Consider the following 15,170-nt stretch of genomic DNA (forward strand, 5'->3'; position numbering starts at 1 on the left):
ATAAGTAAGAGCATAAGCTTTACTTTATTTTTATTCTTTCTCTTTGTGGAAAGAGGTTGGTAAGCAATTCCCAATCTCAATTGAATCATCACGGGCATCGTTGAGACTGTTTGGGACTCCTTGTTCATCCCTTGGAGGCTGGAGCGTTGCCTTGCCTTCTGTGTTCGTTTACTTGAGAAGCTCTATCTATCCACCTAATAAAACCTTGAATTTTGGATTAGACCCTCCAACATGTTAGCATTGAGTTCCTCTCCAGGGAGACCAGCACTCCTAAGGTCGTTGGGTTGTGTCGCACATATTCCTAGGTGTGCACCGAGATGTGTGCGTTTGGGCACTCCCTAGGTACTGAGCTCTGTGGAGAGGGATCTAACATGTTATTAGTGAAGGTTAAGCCTAATCTCAATTTAATTCTAGAAGTAATAGTGATTCTTCCCCAATATTGACGATTGGGAGCGGGTAATTTTATACTTTTAAGGGTTAGGATTTCTCTATATTTTACTGTGCTAAACGTTGGAATAGTGGAAACTCATCTTATTGATCCAATGTTTATGACTCTTCTATGCTCAAATTCATATGTGAAAGAAAAAGGTTGAACTGATCAATCCCCACAACGCTACAGATATTGAATATCATCCATCAATCAGTTAAACACCAAAAATGAATAAGCTCCACTGCGATTTCTGATAGCTAGAGAAGAAACAATTTCAATTAACTACGAAAAAAACAATTCATTTTTAAAAGATGAACAGAAACAATGTACATTCAACTTCTCCAATTTAAATATTGTTGTTACGATCGACCTACATTCTAAAACAATTGAGACAACAAAAAAAAAAACAAAAAATAGAGACCTACTTTAGCTTTGTTTTAAATATTCCCCTTTCTTTGCTTCTGTAATTATCCATGGAAGCTGCAGAAACGAGGTTTCTGGTCGGTCTCTGTTGCCGAATTGTTGGAAGAAGATGCACGCTCAGCTGCCAGCCCAGCAGGCCTATTACTAGTAATGAAAGAGACAGACTTGATAACTTCATCATTATCGTCTTCCATGGATGATGACACTGGCATCTCGTTCAGATCAAAATCTAACATCACACGCCCTGTCTTACTGATGATATCCTCCGGCGGCGCCGATGCCACGGAGCTGGACGGAGCTGTTTCGGCTGTGCTCATCCAATGACACCTCTGGTGGCCTCCAAGGGCCTGACCCGTCTGGAATGTCTTGTTGCAAATTTTGCAGGGATAGGACGACGACTGTGTTTGTGAATCTGATTCTTCTTCTTCTTCTTCATCATCAGTAATCTTATGGCTTGACCTGTGTCCACCTAAGGCTTGGTGCGAGGTGAAGGTTTTATTGCAAGTCCTGCACTTGAATCTATCCGACAAAGTCGCTGTCGTTGTCAATGGCTGCTGCTTGTAATCAATCGGACCCATCTCTACGACTCTCTCCAGATCTCTGAGCTTCATCTTTTTCTTCTTCTTCATCTTCAGCTTCTTCAACTTTTGACCCAAAACCATCTCAAACATGCAAGAGAGCTGATCGGACTGATCTGGTTGACCTCGGATGAGTGAGCTGCAATCAGTACTGGTCTTGCTACACGAATCTCCCTCCTCCTCCTCCTCTAATCTCCCGCTGCTCGGTGAAGTGATTGAAAGCTTCATGGGTAAGGGTTTAGGTAGGTATTTTGAGTTTTGTACACCATCTGACTGTGATATTGACTCCTCGTCGTCTTCGCTTTTTCGCTTCTTTGACAAATTCCCCAAGGTTTGAATAGGATCTTCAATTCTGTTTCTGTAAGAGTTTGAATGTGATTTGCTGTTAGCAAGCATCATAAGCTGATAGGCGGCTTCCATGTCGGGCATAGGGTATTGCTCCTCCGAAGCCGAAGTCGAAGCCGAAGCGGAAGCGGATGGGGGAGGAACAACAGCATGGATGGCTTTGCTGCCTCTTTTCCCAGTGGCGGACCAGCTGGAGAAGATTAAGAGCTGAGCGAACGGTGGTGGTGGTGGAAAGGGAAGAACCTATCTGATCATCTCTCAAGTTAATTGTTTTTAACTTTCCGGGATGGTGATAGACACCACAAGAATCTTTATCTGATTGAATGGTGGCGGAGGAAATGCTAGTGCTCTTCTTGAGTCCTGTTGCAGCAGCAGCAACTGGTAATGGGGGTGGAGATGGAGATGAAGATGGTGGCGGAGGCGGTGGGGGCTGAATTCCTCTCCATGCCCTCTCGGGATGACATCTCATGTGACCGAACAACGATTTCATCGATTGGAACTTTTTTCCACAAAGATAACAGCTAGGGTTGCTGCTGCGCTCATCAATCATCGTCTTTGTCTTCGAGTTCATGGGCCCACCAGGTGAGGCATAACCGCCACCATTGCACGATTTCTTGGTGTTGGTGTCAGAGATTGGGAAGTTATCTTGGAGTTGAAGCTGCGCCTGCTTCTCCTGCACCTGAGTCTGTGCCTGTGGGTGTGCGTGAATCCTCATGTGACCTCCCAGAGCCTTTCCTGATCCGAAGCCCTTTTTGCAGACCTTGCATATTCGATTCTCCTTTCCTGAGCTTCGGTTGTGGTTCTGGCCCTCTTCTATGAGCTTGATCTGTAGGGCTTTCTTGGTAGGTGACACCGATCGTTCCGATGACCCAGACCCAAACCCAGAAAGATTATTGGGTTTTTGCTCGCTCTCTCGCAAGAATTGTTCATGGTGATCTGAGCTCTTCCGTTCATCCATGAAGAAGAATAGGAATAATCGAGAGAAAGGTAAAAGAATGATAATAATAAAAAAGGGTCTGACGAAGCAGCTTAGGTCAACCCATAGATTACGATTCGATTCGATTCGATTAGATTAGATTTAACCCAAAAAAGAAGACAGAAAGAGAGAAGTGAGTGAAAGACGAAACGGACTGCAAGTGCGCAGCTGAGACTTGGACGACTGAAGTATAAAAAGGAGGAGTTGAAACAGAAAAGACGGAGAAGATCAATCAATAGCTGAAAAAGGAAAACAGAAGCAGAGTTACATTGTTTAAGAAGACAATCGAGTCAAAAAAAAAAAAATAAAAAAATTTGTCTGCAGATAATCTCGTCAATGGAGTGGAGCTGAAGAAGAAGAAGATTGAAAAAGAAAGGAAGCATCCAATATTAGAAGAGAGACAGTAACTGCGACTGACTAATGGTCACGTTCATTCTCCCTCCGCCTCATTCATCCTAATATTATTTTCTTGCCTCTTATTCCGTTTGTTTTTTCTAGCCCATTCTTGTTGAAGGATATGACTCTCTGCCTTTAACTCCAAACAATGAATCGAATCAAACACGCAAAGGATAATTATCAAATTAAAAAGCAGACGCGGACTTTTCAGATCTTGCTTTTTGAATTTCCTGATTTAAAATATTTTTTTTTTTTTTTTTTTTTTTTTGGGGTAGAACTTATTTTAATCTTTTAATGTTACAATAAAGGATTTAATTCCCATGTTGTTTATATATATGTAGGAAAAAACTAATCCCGCGCTCTTTCACAATTTCGTCTTATAATCCTTCACCTCCTCTCCCAATCCCACTCACTCCAATTTTTCTTTAATTCTCTTTTTTATTTTATTTTATTTTATATTATTTATTTATTATGGAAAACGATCTCTACTTGGTGGTGTTTTCTACGCCCGAGCATCGTGAAGTGACACCTTTGCCCCCTGGATAGATACCCAAACGTGCTCTCCCATTGGCCCAAACACTTGTATAGAAACCATGCAACCAAATAGAGATCTCTTGCCCATTATTTATTTATAGGAAAAGTTTTCTTTAGTTTGTTTGGAAGAAAAAACAAAAGGTGAAAATCTCTAAGCCAAAAAATGAAATTCATATGTATGTGTGTATGGAAACTTTCTTATATTTTTCAAGGAAACTTTTTATATCTATGAAATTCTTTCCTATATATGCCAAAAGGCTTAACACATCACCCGTGTATCTTAAGTTAGCGTTCACTATGTATATATCTCTCCCCCTCCCCTTTGAAATGACCCCATTGCCCCTCTTGTATGATGTCTTGTTCTATGTTGGACTCACCATCTGTGTACCATAAGTTAGCGCCCATTGTGTCTATTTTTCACTCCCCCCTTGGAAATGACCCCATTGCTCCTCCTGTATGATGCCAGTTCATGCACTATACACACCACCCATGTAAACCGTAAGTTAACGCCTGATCTCTCTCTCTCTCTCTCTCCTTTGAACTTACCCCATCGACTATTTTATATGATGCCCTATCTTGCGTTGGACACACCACCTGTGTACTATAAGTTAGTGTGGGCTCTCTCTGAAAGGACCTCATTGCTCCTCTTGTATGATGCATTGTCCTGTTGTAGGTATCACAACCTCTGGAAACAAGTACGAGTGGGTTCCAAAGAGCATTCTGAGTGAGTGCACGTGGTCCCTTGGCAACTATTGGGGGAATTTGAGATCATGTAATATATATATAAATAAAATAAAATAGAGTCGCCACCTAGGATTAGGGCATATGACCCAATGAGTCTAGCCCTATCTACGGAAATGGAAAGGACTACGTGATTCCATATAGTATGCTTAGAGAATTTGGGTAACTTGTTAGGTTATGAGAGTCGGAAGATATTAGGCACCTATCTCGGCTAGTTGAACCGATTTTTCTACCAGATGCTTGATTTTGAATGTTTTTCAATGATGATGCAATTTATACTAACATGTATGATGATAAATATGCAAAAAATATAATGAAAAAGATCAAAAAGAATAAAATATACTTAAACGATCTACATTGTGTCAAAATAAATGGACAAAATGACAATATGTATCTGACGGTGAAACTTGCCAAAAACGTGAAAAATGTGAAATGAGTCACCATCCGGCTTAGTTGGAGATGGACAGACTACCTAACTCTCTCTTGTCGGATAGGATAAGAAAACAACTATAATGACGTTCACTAGTTACAACTCAGACTTAAGGTAGAGTGACGACTATACAATTATGGGAAGGGTATTTCGCACTAAGACTTCAGGCAGAGTAACAACTTTAATGGGGACTACTATTATTCGGACTTTGGCAAAGTAACGGTTTCATTGGGGATGAAAGAGCATATTTCTCGCACTTCACGTACTACGTCAACACTATATAGACTAAAACGTCGACAAGGCTTTTGCGCCTTAGACACCAACAAGGCTTTCACTTCGTAAACACGAGCAATTCTGTTGAATACCTTTTTTTCTTTTATGAAAGTATAATCACACAAACCACACACACTTCCCAAGAGGTTAACTGACTTTTAGGATTGTGGAATGGTGAATATACACAACACACACCACACACTGTTGAATACTTGTAACTCTTCAGTTGCATGTCCACAAGTGCTAATGAATACTCCTATATTTACCAAAAAAAAAATTGAAATTCGATGTGAAAACTATCTACAATCAATTGGGGTGAGAAAGCCCTTCTCAGGTGATTCCCCTCCCTTTTTTTTCCGAAGCCAGATCCTCTACTACCACCTACCCATCCTGTCGCGTGCTGCGTAGATACAGTAAGGCATGCAATTACCGTCTTACCCTCACTTAGGCAGGGGTAAGGCAGTAATTGCACACCTTGTCGTGTTTACGCAGCACACTGCAAGATAGGCAGCGGCAGTAGACGATCCAGATTGTTTTTTCCTCCTTCCGTCAACAAAAAGAAAGAAATTTCTTCCAATTTGGATCTTCTACTACCGAGCTGCCCAGCAGGACCGTGCTGCCCAGACATGGTTTTACACGCAATGTCTGCCTTACCTTTACCCAAATGCCTTGCCCGAATGGGAGTAAAGTGATCATTACGCGTAACACCATGTCTGAGCAGCATGGTCCTGCCGAGCTGCTCGACAGTAGAGGATCTGGATCCTAATTTCTTCTTTCTGTTTGTTTAAATTTACTTTTCCATTGGTTGACATTATATTGACCTTCAACAGAAAGGCCACAAAAAGACAAGACTGGCATAGACAGGGACCTTTCTCTAAGCTTCTCTCATCGGTTACTGCATTTTCTCTGCTTTCATTATCTGAGTAAACCCTTCCGTGGGCTATACTTCTTCCAATACTCTCTCTCTCTCCCTCTATGCGGCTCTCAGCCTTCTCCTTCAATCCAGCAACCACAATCAATCCTGTGGTTTCCTTCCAACTTCCAACTTTCCTCTTTTCTACAGTGGGTCCTCCCCCCTGTTGTGCTTGATGATATCAACGATAGAGTCTGTCACTACGTGGGGAATTTGAGTGGAAAATTCTCCCCAACCCCCACCCCCCTTCATACACACTTTTTTTTACCCAAAAATCAACCAACCAACCGCACCAGTTTATAATATAATTAAGAGCGAGCATAAATTTGAATTTATTTTTATTCTTTCTAGCTCTTTGTGGAAAGAGGTTGGTAAGCATTTCCCAATCTCAATTGACTCAATCTCAGTTGACTTGAGACGTTGGGACTTGCATTCCCTTTGGGCTTGCTATACCTGAGAAGCTGTATATATATCCACTTAATAAAGCCTTAAATTTTGAATTGGAATCTCCAACAGTCAACCAAGAAGATATATATATTAAAGAACAATATTTGATCCAATTGTTTTAATAGACGACTCCATACACATCTCTACTGATCTTCAAATTCATCCATCAATCCCTTAAAACACCAAAATGAATGAGCTAGCTCCACTACTCTTGTAGCCAGGGAAGATTCAATTTCAATTAACCACGAAAAAACAAAAAACAGAACCAAATAAACTGTGCATTCAACTTCTCCAGACAATAATAAAAATTTTGTTTTAAATATTCCCCTCTCATAATTTACTTCTGCAGTCAACTATAGAAGGTGCACAAATGAAGTTTCTGGACAGTCTCTGTTGCCGAATTGTTGGAAGAAGATGCTTGCTCAGCTGCCTGCCCTGGCCTACTATTAGTAATGGCGATGCCTATACTCACAGATTGAGTGAAACAGACTGAATTGATAACTTCATCATCTTCTTCCATGGATGATGACACTGGCAACTCGTTCAGGTCGAAATCTAACATCACACGCCCTGTCTTACTGATGATATCCTCCGGCGGCGGCGCAACGGAGCTGGACGGAGCTGCTTCGGCTGTACTCACCCAATGACACCTCTGGTGGCCTCCAAGTGCCTGACCCGTCTGGAATGTCTTGTTGCAAATTTTGCAGCGATGGGGCGACTCTGTCTGTGTCTGTGACTCTGGTTCTTCTTCTTTTTCTTCAGTAATCTTATGGCTTGACCTGTGTCCACCTAAGGCTTGGTGTGAGGTGAAGGTTTTATTGCAAGTCCTGCACTTGAATCTATCCGACAAAGTGACTGTCGTTGTCAATGGCTGATGCTGTTGATGCTTATAATCAATCGGACCCATCTCTACAACCCTTTCCAGATCTGTGAGCTTCATCTTTTTCTTTTTCCTCCTATTCAGTTTCTTCAATTTCTGATCAAAAACCATCTCAACCATGCAAGAGAGTTGGTCCGACTCATCTGGTTGACCTCTGATGATTGAGCTGTAAAAAGTACTGGTCTTGCTACCCAACTCTTCCTCTTCCTCCCCCACTCTCCCACTGCTCGGTGAATTTGGTATGGGTCTGGGTAGGTATTCTGAGTTTCGTGCGCCACCTGACTGTGATATTGACTCATCGTCGTCGTCGCTTCTTGGCCTCTTTGACAAGTTCCCCAAGGTTTGAATAGGACTTTCAATTCTGTATCTCTGTGAGTTTGAATGTGATTTGCCGTTAGCAAGCATCATAAGATTATAGGCGGCGTCCATGTCGGGTATAGGGTGTTGCTCCTCCGAAGCCGAAGCGGATGCGAATGGGGGAGGAGCAGCAGCAGCAACGATGGCTTTGCGGCCCCTTTTCGCAGTCACAGACCAGGTGGGGAGGGGTTCTGCAATAATAAGAGCTGAGCATGCGGTAGCGGAAAGGGAAGAACCCAGTTGATCATCATCTGTCGAGTTTGTCTTTAACTTTCCGGAATGGAGATAGGCACCAGAGGAATCATCTTCATCTGAGAGAGTAGAGGGGGAGGAAATACGAGTACTGTTCTTCTTGAGACCTGTTGCAGGAACAGCAACTGGTAATGGGGTTGGGGGTTGAATTCCTCTCCATTTCCTCTCAGGATGGCATCTCATATGACCAAACAACGACTTCATCGATTGGAACTTTTTTCCACAAAGAGAACAGCTAGGGTTGCTGCTACGCTCATCAATCATCGTTTTCGTCTTCGAGTTCATGGGCCCACCAGGTGAGGTATAACTGCCAATCCACGATTTCTTGTTGTTACTGTCAGGGATTGGGAAGTTATTTTGGAGTTGAACTTGCGTCTGCTTCTCCTGCACCTGTGGCTGTGCGTGAATTCTCATGTGACCTCCTAGAGCCTTTCCTGATCCAAAGCCCTTTTTGCAGATTTTGCATATTCGATTCTCTTTTACTAAGCTTCGGTTGTGGTTCTGACCCTCTTCATCTGGTGCGCCGCCGTGATCACCGTGACTGTAGAGTTTCAGCTTGATCCGTAGGGCTTTCTTGATAGGGGACACAGATCCCTCCGATAACTCAGACCCAGAAAGATTATTGGGTTTTCGATCGCTCTCTCGCAAGAATTGTTCATGGTGATCTGAACTCTTCTGTTCATCCATGAAGAATAAGAATAATCGAGAGAAAGGTAAAAAAATAATTTAAAAAACGCCTGAGATCAACTGGTAGATTACGATTCGATTGGATTCGATTAGATTTAACTCTAAAAGAAGACAGAAAGAGAGAGAAGAAGTGATAGACGAAAAGAACTGCAAGTGTGCAGCTGAGATACTTGAACAGTTGAACCACAGAAGCAGAGTAACGTTGTTTAAGAAGATGTATCTCTATCTCTCTCTGTCTCTGCAGATTATCGTCAATGGAGTAGAGCTGAAAAAGTTTGAAAAAGGGCACAAGCATCCAATATTAGAAGTAGTTGAAGAAGAAAAAGAAGACTCGTTCGTCAAGAATTCAATATCAACAATGGATATCCTTCCAAAAATAAAAAACCCACTCACCCAGTAACTAGGATTGACTACTACTGGTCACGTTCATCTCATTCTCCTACTATTTCTTGCCTCTTATTCCGTGTTTTTTTTTCCATTCTTGATTAAAAAAACCCTATATAACTCTGCTTTAATTCGATCTTCTTGTATAGAGCAGGAATGAATCAAACACGGAAAAATAATAATTATCAAACTATGAAAAAGAGACACGGACTTTTCAGATCTTCCTTCTAATTTCATGATTTTAACCTTTTAATGTTACAAAAAGGGTTTTTAGTATCGGTATCAGGATCGGTATCGATCTAGACCGATATCATAGCAATACGGATCAGCCCGTATCAGTGTGGATCGGACCGATTTTATCCCTAAAATTTCAATTAAAAATCTGATTTATTCACATTTTTATCCTTATCAGTACTCTTGGATCGGTATCGTATCGGTATTCATAATCGGTCTCCATTGATGATATGAATTAGACAACACAACTAATCTGATATCAATTCCTTGAACCATGCTCCCACTCCCATTCACTCTAATTTTCCTTTAATTCTCTCTTCTTCTTTTTTATATTTATTTATTTATAGGTAAATTTTACTTTAGTTTGTTTTGGAAGAAAAAAAGTGGTGAAACTAATTTTCTTCTTTAGATTGTTTTGGAAAAAAACCAAAAAAAATTCTTTACATAGATATGTATGTAAACTTTCTATGTTTTCTTTTTTTTTTGGTAAGTAACTTTCTATATTTTCAAGGAAAGTTTTTTATTTCTTTGAGATTCTTTCCAAGGCTGGACAAGTCACTGAGTGTAAGCTAAATTAACGGCCGTTGTGTCTATCTCTTTTTCCATTTGAAATTACCCCAATACCCCTCTTGTATGATGCCATGTCCTATGTTGGACACACCACCCATGTACCATATGTTAGCGCGTCTATCTCTTTCTCTCCCCCTTTTTGAAATGACCCCATTGCCCCTCTTGTATTATGCCATGTTCTACGCTGGACATACCACCTGTGTACCATAACTCCATAAGTTAGCGCTCACTGTGTCTATCTTTCTCTCTTCCCTCCCTTTGAAATGACCCTATTGCCCCTCATGTATGATTCCTTATCCTACACTAGACACACCACCTGTGTACCATAAGTTAGCGACTGTTATGTCTATCTCTTCCCCCCACCCCCTTTAAAATGGTCCCATTGCCCCTCCTGTATGATTCTCTATCCTGCGTTAGACACACCACTTGTGTACTGTAAGTTAGCATCCGTTGTGTCTATCTCTTCCCCCCGCCTCTTTAAAATGGTCCCACAGCTTCTCCTGTATGATTCTCTATCTGGCGCTAGACACATCACCTGTATACCATAAGTTAGTGTCCGCTATGTCTATCTCTTCCCCCCCCCCCCTTTAAAATGGTCCCATTGCCCCTCTTGTATGATGCCTTGTCCTTCGCTAGACACACCACCTGTGTACCGTCAGTTAGTGTCCACTCTCTCTCTCTCTCTCTCTCCTTTGAAATGACCCCATTGCCACTCTTGTACGATGTTCTGTCATGCACCCCCATCGGTGCCGCCCGCTAGCTTACCACACACGGACAATGTACCTATCCCTCTCCCATATGAAAACTACTTAATAAATTACTTAGTAAGTGGTTTGTAGCATCTTTAAAATAATCACCTTTGATCAACCAAATAAGACCGAGTTTTCCTCTTCCTCTACTCACAATGAATGGACACTGCCGTGCTTCTTCTTTTTTCTATTATCCTATCTTAAAATCCAAATCCAATGGGTCCCCAAATAACTGGATAGACAGATGGACGGTTGGACGAACAGAAGGAAGAAAGAAAGCTATGATGATCAACAAAAACGTACGCTAAGGTAAGGTGTACCAAACACTACAAGAAAGAAACTCTTCGGTTTCCTTTCTTGAGAAAGAAGATTATAATTATTACTATTAATTTGTTATTATGATTATCAGATAAACGTCCAACACCTAAAATTAAGCAAAAGCTCTTTATTTTAGCCACTTTATTATCATTATTTGTTTTTAAATTAATTAAGAGAGAACCTTAATTAAGAAGGACGACTCCTCTGGGTGTCTTCTTCGATCCCTTGTGTCTTCCCAAGGATTTAATAATCGGTATCGGATATGATTTCAGTCTCAGCCGATACCGATCCAGATTGGCGGCAAGTATTGGATGGATTTGACCCTGGTCTCATTTAAAAATAGATTTTTTTTTTTGGGAGAAAGAACGCCATCTGGTTGTGCGTCTGGGCATGCACCTGCGCCCAAACACAGCAGGGTGCAAAAATGATCAGCCCGCCCCCATGGAAAGGCAAGGGTGTGCCGGTCATTTTCCACCCAGCTATGTCTGGGCGCAGGTACATGCCCATGCACGACCAGGTGGCATTCTTTTTCCCCTTTTTTTTTTTAAAACCTTTTTACCTTTGGTTGTATTGATCCACCGATATGGGATTGACTAGGAATCGATATCAACCCCTACAATACCCATACGGATCAGCAAATACGACCGATCCAACACCGATACAGTAATGTTTAGGTTTTTTTCTTTTAATGAAAAAGAAATTTCATTAAAGAGAAAGAAACATATTTACATCATAAACAAATGGGTTGATAATGAGATTTAGACTTAACTGCCTCTAAGGCTAAAGCTCTTAAGCTACTAAACCAGTGGCAGTTCCGATTATATATATTCACAGCAAAAAAGTTTGAGGTTTGGCAGTCAGTTCAAAATAACTTGAGATTAGGTTCCAGGGAATGCACATATTATCAACAGGTTTGAAAAAAACTGCTTGATCTGGGATTGTAGAACCAGATTTCTTTAAGATGTATCCGGTCCTCTACAGCTTGTTTCCACCCCTGCAGGATTTCGAACAGTTCAACCTCCAAACTGTCAGTCGAACTAGTAAAACCTGCAGATGTTAAAACATTTTGGCCATCTAACAAAATGCAAAAAACTCATCCTGGTAATCCTATTGAAGGTTTAAAATGCTTGCGCAACATAAGACAGGAATTGAATGTCGCAGTTAGAATCATAAGTTGTCTCTAATATGGGATGTGTGCATGTGGGAGAATCAATAGCATTCAATTTGGAGGATGTAATTTTAAGTCCAAGATCCATTTGAGAACGTTATTTAGGATTAAATGGGGATTAGTCGAAGATAATCTTCTAACGACCTTGTTCCGTACATGCCAAATAAAATAACAAGTTATTGAAACAACAGAGAAAAACCACATAGCAGACAGGTTATCCAGGGCTTTAGAGTCGAAGAGAGAAGCACAAAGTTGTGCTAGAGAAGAGTTGGTAAGATGCTCTGTTCTCAGTCCGAGGGGGCTAGATGCCCAGATACGCTTAGTCCATTCACATGATAGAAATAGATGCCATTGGGATTCATCACAAGCACCCCAAAGAACACATGTAGGCTCGACGGGCATCCATATTAAATGTCAATAATCTTTAATGGATGTTACCAAAAAAAAAAAAAACTTCAATGACAATTAATAATTCCTTCAAGACATGCTTTCCACTTGCACTTCACTCCACACTCTCCAATTTGCTTTGGTTCTAGTTCCAGAACTTTCTTGTTACCTAGACTCGCGGCCAAAGAAATGGAATAATTTACTTCCCCTTTTTTAGTTCACAAATACCCTTCTAGGTTTTAGTATAAACTTCGAGATTTTGTATCTTTAGCTGCGAGCTTGGTAGCAGTAGAATTTCGTCCTTCTTCACCATCCCTTTTATTAACACCACCTGATTGCACGCAGCGCACGCCGCCCTTGCACCCAGACACAGGGCGTGTGTAATCAGTGTCGTACCCCTGGAAAGATGGAAATGACCAGGGGTGCGACGGTTATTTTTGCAGTCCCTATGTCTGGGCGCAGGGGCAGCGTGCGCTGACGTTCTCTTTCCCTATATATTTTTTAGAAAATCTTCTACCTGGATACCCAAGCTTCACCCCAAGTATACTATTGCAATTACCTATAAGATTTCCCCTTAGGTGGGTGGGCATAGTCCAACATTTGGATTTTAAAACCAGTTTAGAGGTATTGACTAAGGGTGGAGTGAGCTATATCCAATATTTGTAAGTTATCATTGGTGCAGTATTGGATCATATAAGCACACCTTAATGGTATGAAATACAGTGTTATATGTGGACCTAAAGCATTATTCCTTTTATGAAAAAAAAAAGCTCAAATTGTTATTGTAGGATTGGTCCCTACCCTTACTCATATAAAGAACTCACACTGGCCTATTAAGTGTTGAGCATAAGAAACCTAAGGTTGTGGTGAGAAGGGGATAGGCAAGGCCAACACAAGAGATGGAATTGTGAAAGGAATCAAAGTCAGTGGAGCTACTCTACATCAAACCATGGATTCAAGTATAACACTAACCCCCTTTGTTCTTGTTCATGTATGCCCATTGATCTCTATGATCAGGTTGTCGCATTAAGCTCATTCTATCAATGGTATCAAAGCTGGAAATGGTAGTATCAATGAGCTACAATAGATTTTGTACACTGTTTTGCTTGGATGTATGCACAAATATTGCAATAGCAGTGGCCATGGCTGAAACTATGGCTGCGAATACTGTTCTGAATACCCTTTTTTTCCCTTCCACACTCTAAGAGGTTTTCCAGTCCGATGACTCATCCTTGCTTGGCCTTGCGAAGATGTATTTTGACCAACCGCAGTTGCAGTCTTGTGCACATAGCCAAGGCCATGTGATGAACAACCATTCCTTAGGCAACTACGTATAGCCAGGGCCCTTAGGTGTTGTTTATTTTTTTTACCTTATCGCCAGTCGTTGCCCATCTGAGCAGCCCAATGTGGCCTCGTTGGTTCTCTCTCTCCCTGATGAATTTTTTTTTCTGCAGATTATTTAAATTGAAAAAAAAAAAAAAATCACTTGTAGAGGCTGTTTCCCTAGCATCTGATGTCAGTGGCAGGACTGCTGGCACTCGTTACTCCTTTGTCGGGAGGTTTTAAGGCTGGTAGTGGCTTGTATTGGCCACAATCAACAAATTTTTTTGAAACCCTCAAACATAGTCACTGTTTTGCATTCTTTTAGGCTTTTCCAACCATTTGAACCCAGAATTATGGTCACCGGAGGACAGCGATCGTTCGCCAGTGACTTCTGAGGCTATCGGCCATCTGGTAGGACCACCACAAGGACCGACAATTTGTGTTTTCAAACCCTAGAAGGGTTTTTTTCGTCTGACTCATGGTCATCATTGTGCTTCATTGGCATCTGAGGCCGGAATCGTAGTCGCCGACATTTCTCAATGCCGTCACATGCTAATTTGGCCGTCGATGGAGGCGATAGTTGATTTCCCAAAGCCCCATTAGGGTATTCTGGTTTTGCGATTTGGGGAAGAAGGAGAGGGAGTATTCCCTCTCTGATTCCTTCTTCTTTGTTTAATTAAAAAAAATGTTTAACAGAAAAAACTGAGCCATAGGACTATGCTAACGTGTGCTAGTAAGTAGTGCTAACATGCGTTGCGGGTTGGGTCGACCTAACAATCTAACCCGAAAACCCGACCCTCATACCCGATTGGCTGGCAAGTGACCCGACCTGGTTGACGTTGACCAGTCAACCATTGACCGCTTCAATTCTGGTTTGGTTCTTTTGGTTGGTTTAACTTTGAACCAGATTTGACCATGTGAGATTATTTCTCGTGAAATCTGTTTCTGACACGAGGTATTTGTATTATTATGTTTTGATTTTTATTTTACCTTGTGTTGTCACACACTGTAACGATAGGACTTTTTTTTTACTATATGCATCGTTACATTTGTGATTGCAGGATAGGACAATCTATTACTTTGTGATATTATGACCTGTCACTACAGGGAATACTAATGACTACCAACACTTAGAAATAATTTTGTAGTTTCATGTTCTATATTGCCTTGTGATGTTCCATTTTGACACGATAGGGAACTTTTATGCATGGTAACACTTGGAATTTTCTGTTGTAACTGTCTCATGCTTAAAGAAGACTTTTGATGGAAATAAAATGAACCCATTTATTTTTTTGGTAACTTATTAGCATATAGTCCATTAAATTGTTAATACATAATATGGATATAAGCCCATATTACGTTTATTTGTTAAGGG

At 41.1% G+C, this 15,170-nt stretch overlaps 2 protein-coding genes across 2 annotated transcripts; both read right to left on the reverse strand.

Annotated features, from left to right (window-relative positions):
* Positions 1-897: 897 nt before the first annotated feature.
* Positions 898-2,734, reverse strand: LOC122650869. Its single transcript, XM_043844239.1, has 2 exons — positions 2,055-2,734; positions 898-1,966 (listed from the first exon to the last, which is right to left on the reverse strand). The coding sequence occupies exons 1-2, from the start codon at positions 2,732-2,734 to the stop codon at positions 898-900; spliced, it is 1,749 nt and encodes a 582-aa protein (XP_043700174.1).
* Positions 2,735-6,835: 4,101 nt separating this feature from the next.
* On the reverse strand, positions 6,836-8,662 carry LOC122650870. Its single transcript, XM_043844240.1, has one exon. The coding sequence runs from the start codon at positions 8,660-8,662 to the stop codon at positions 6,836-6,838; it is 1,827 nt and encodes a 608-aa protein (XP_043700175.1).
* Positions 8,663-15,170: the final 6,508 nt, after the last annotated feature.

Source organism: Telopea speciosissima, chromosome 2 (assembly GCF_018873765.1).
Source record: "Telopea speciosissima isolate NSW1024214 ecotype Mountain lineage chromosome 2, Tspe_v1, whole genome shotgun sequence".
Classification (NCBI taxonomy): domain Eukaryota; kingdom Viridiplantae; phylum Streptophyta; class Magnoliopsida; order Proteales; family Proteaceae; genus Telopea; species Telopea speciosissima.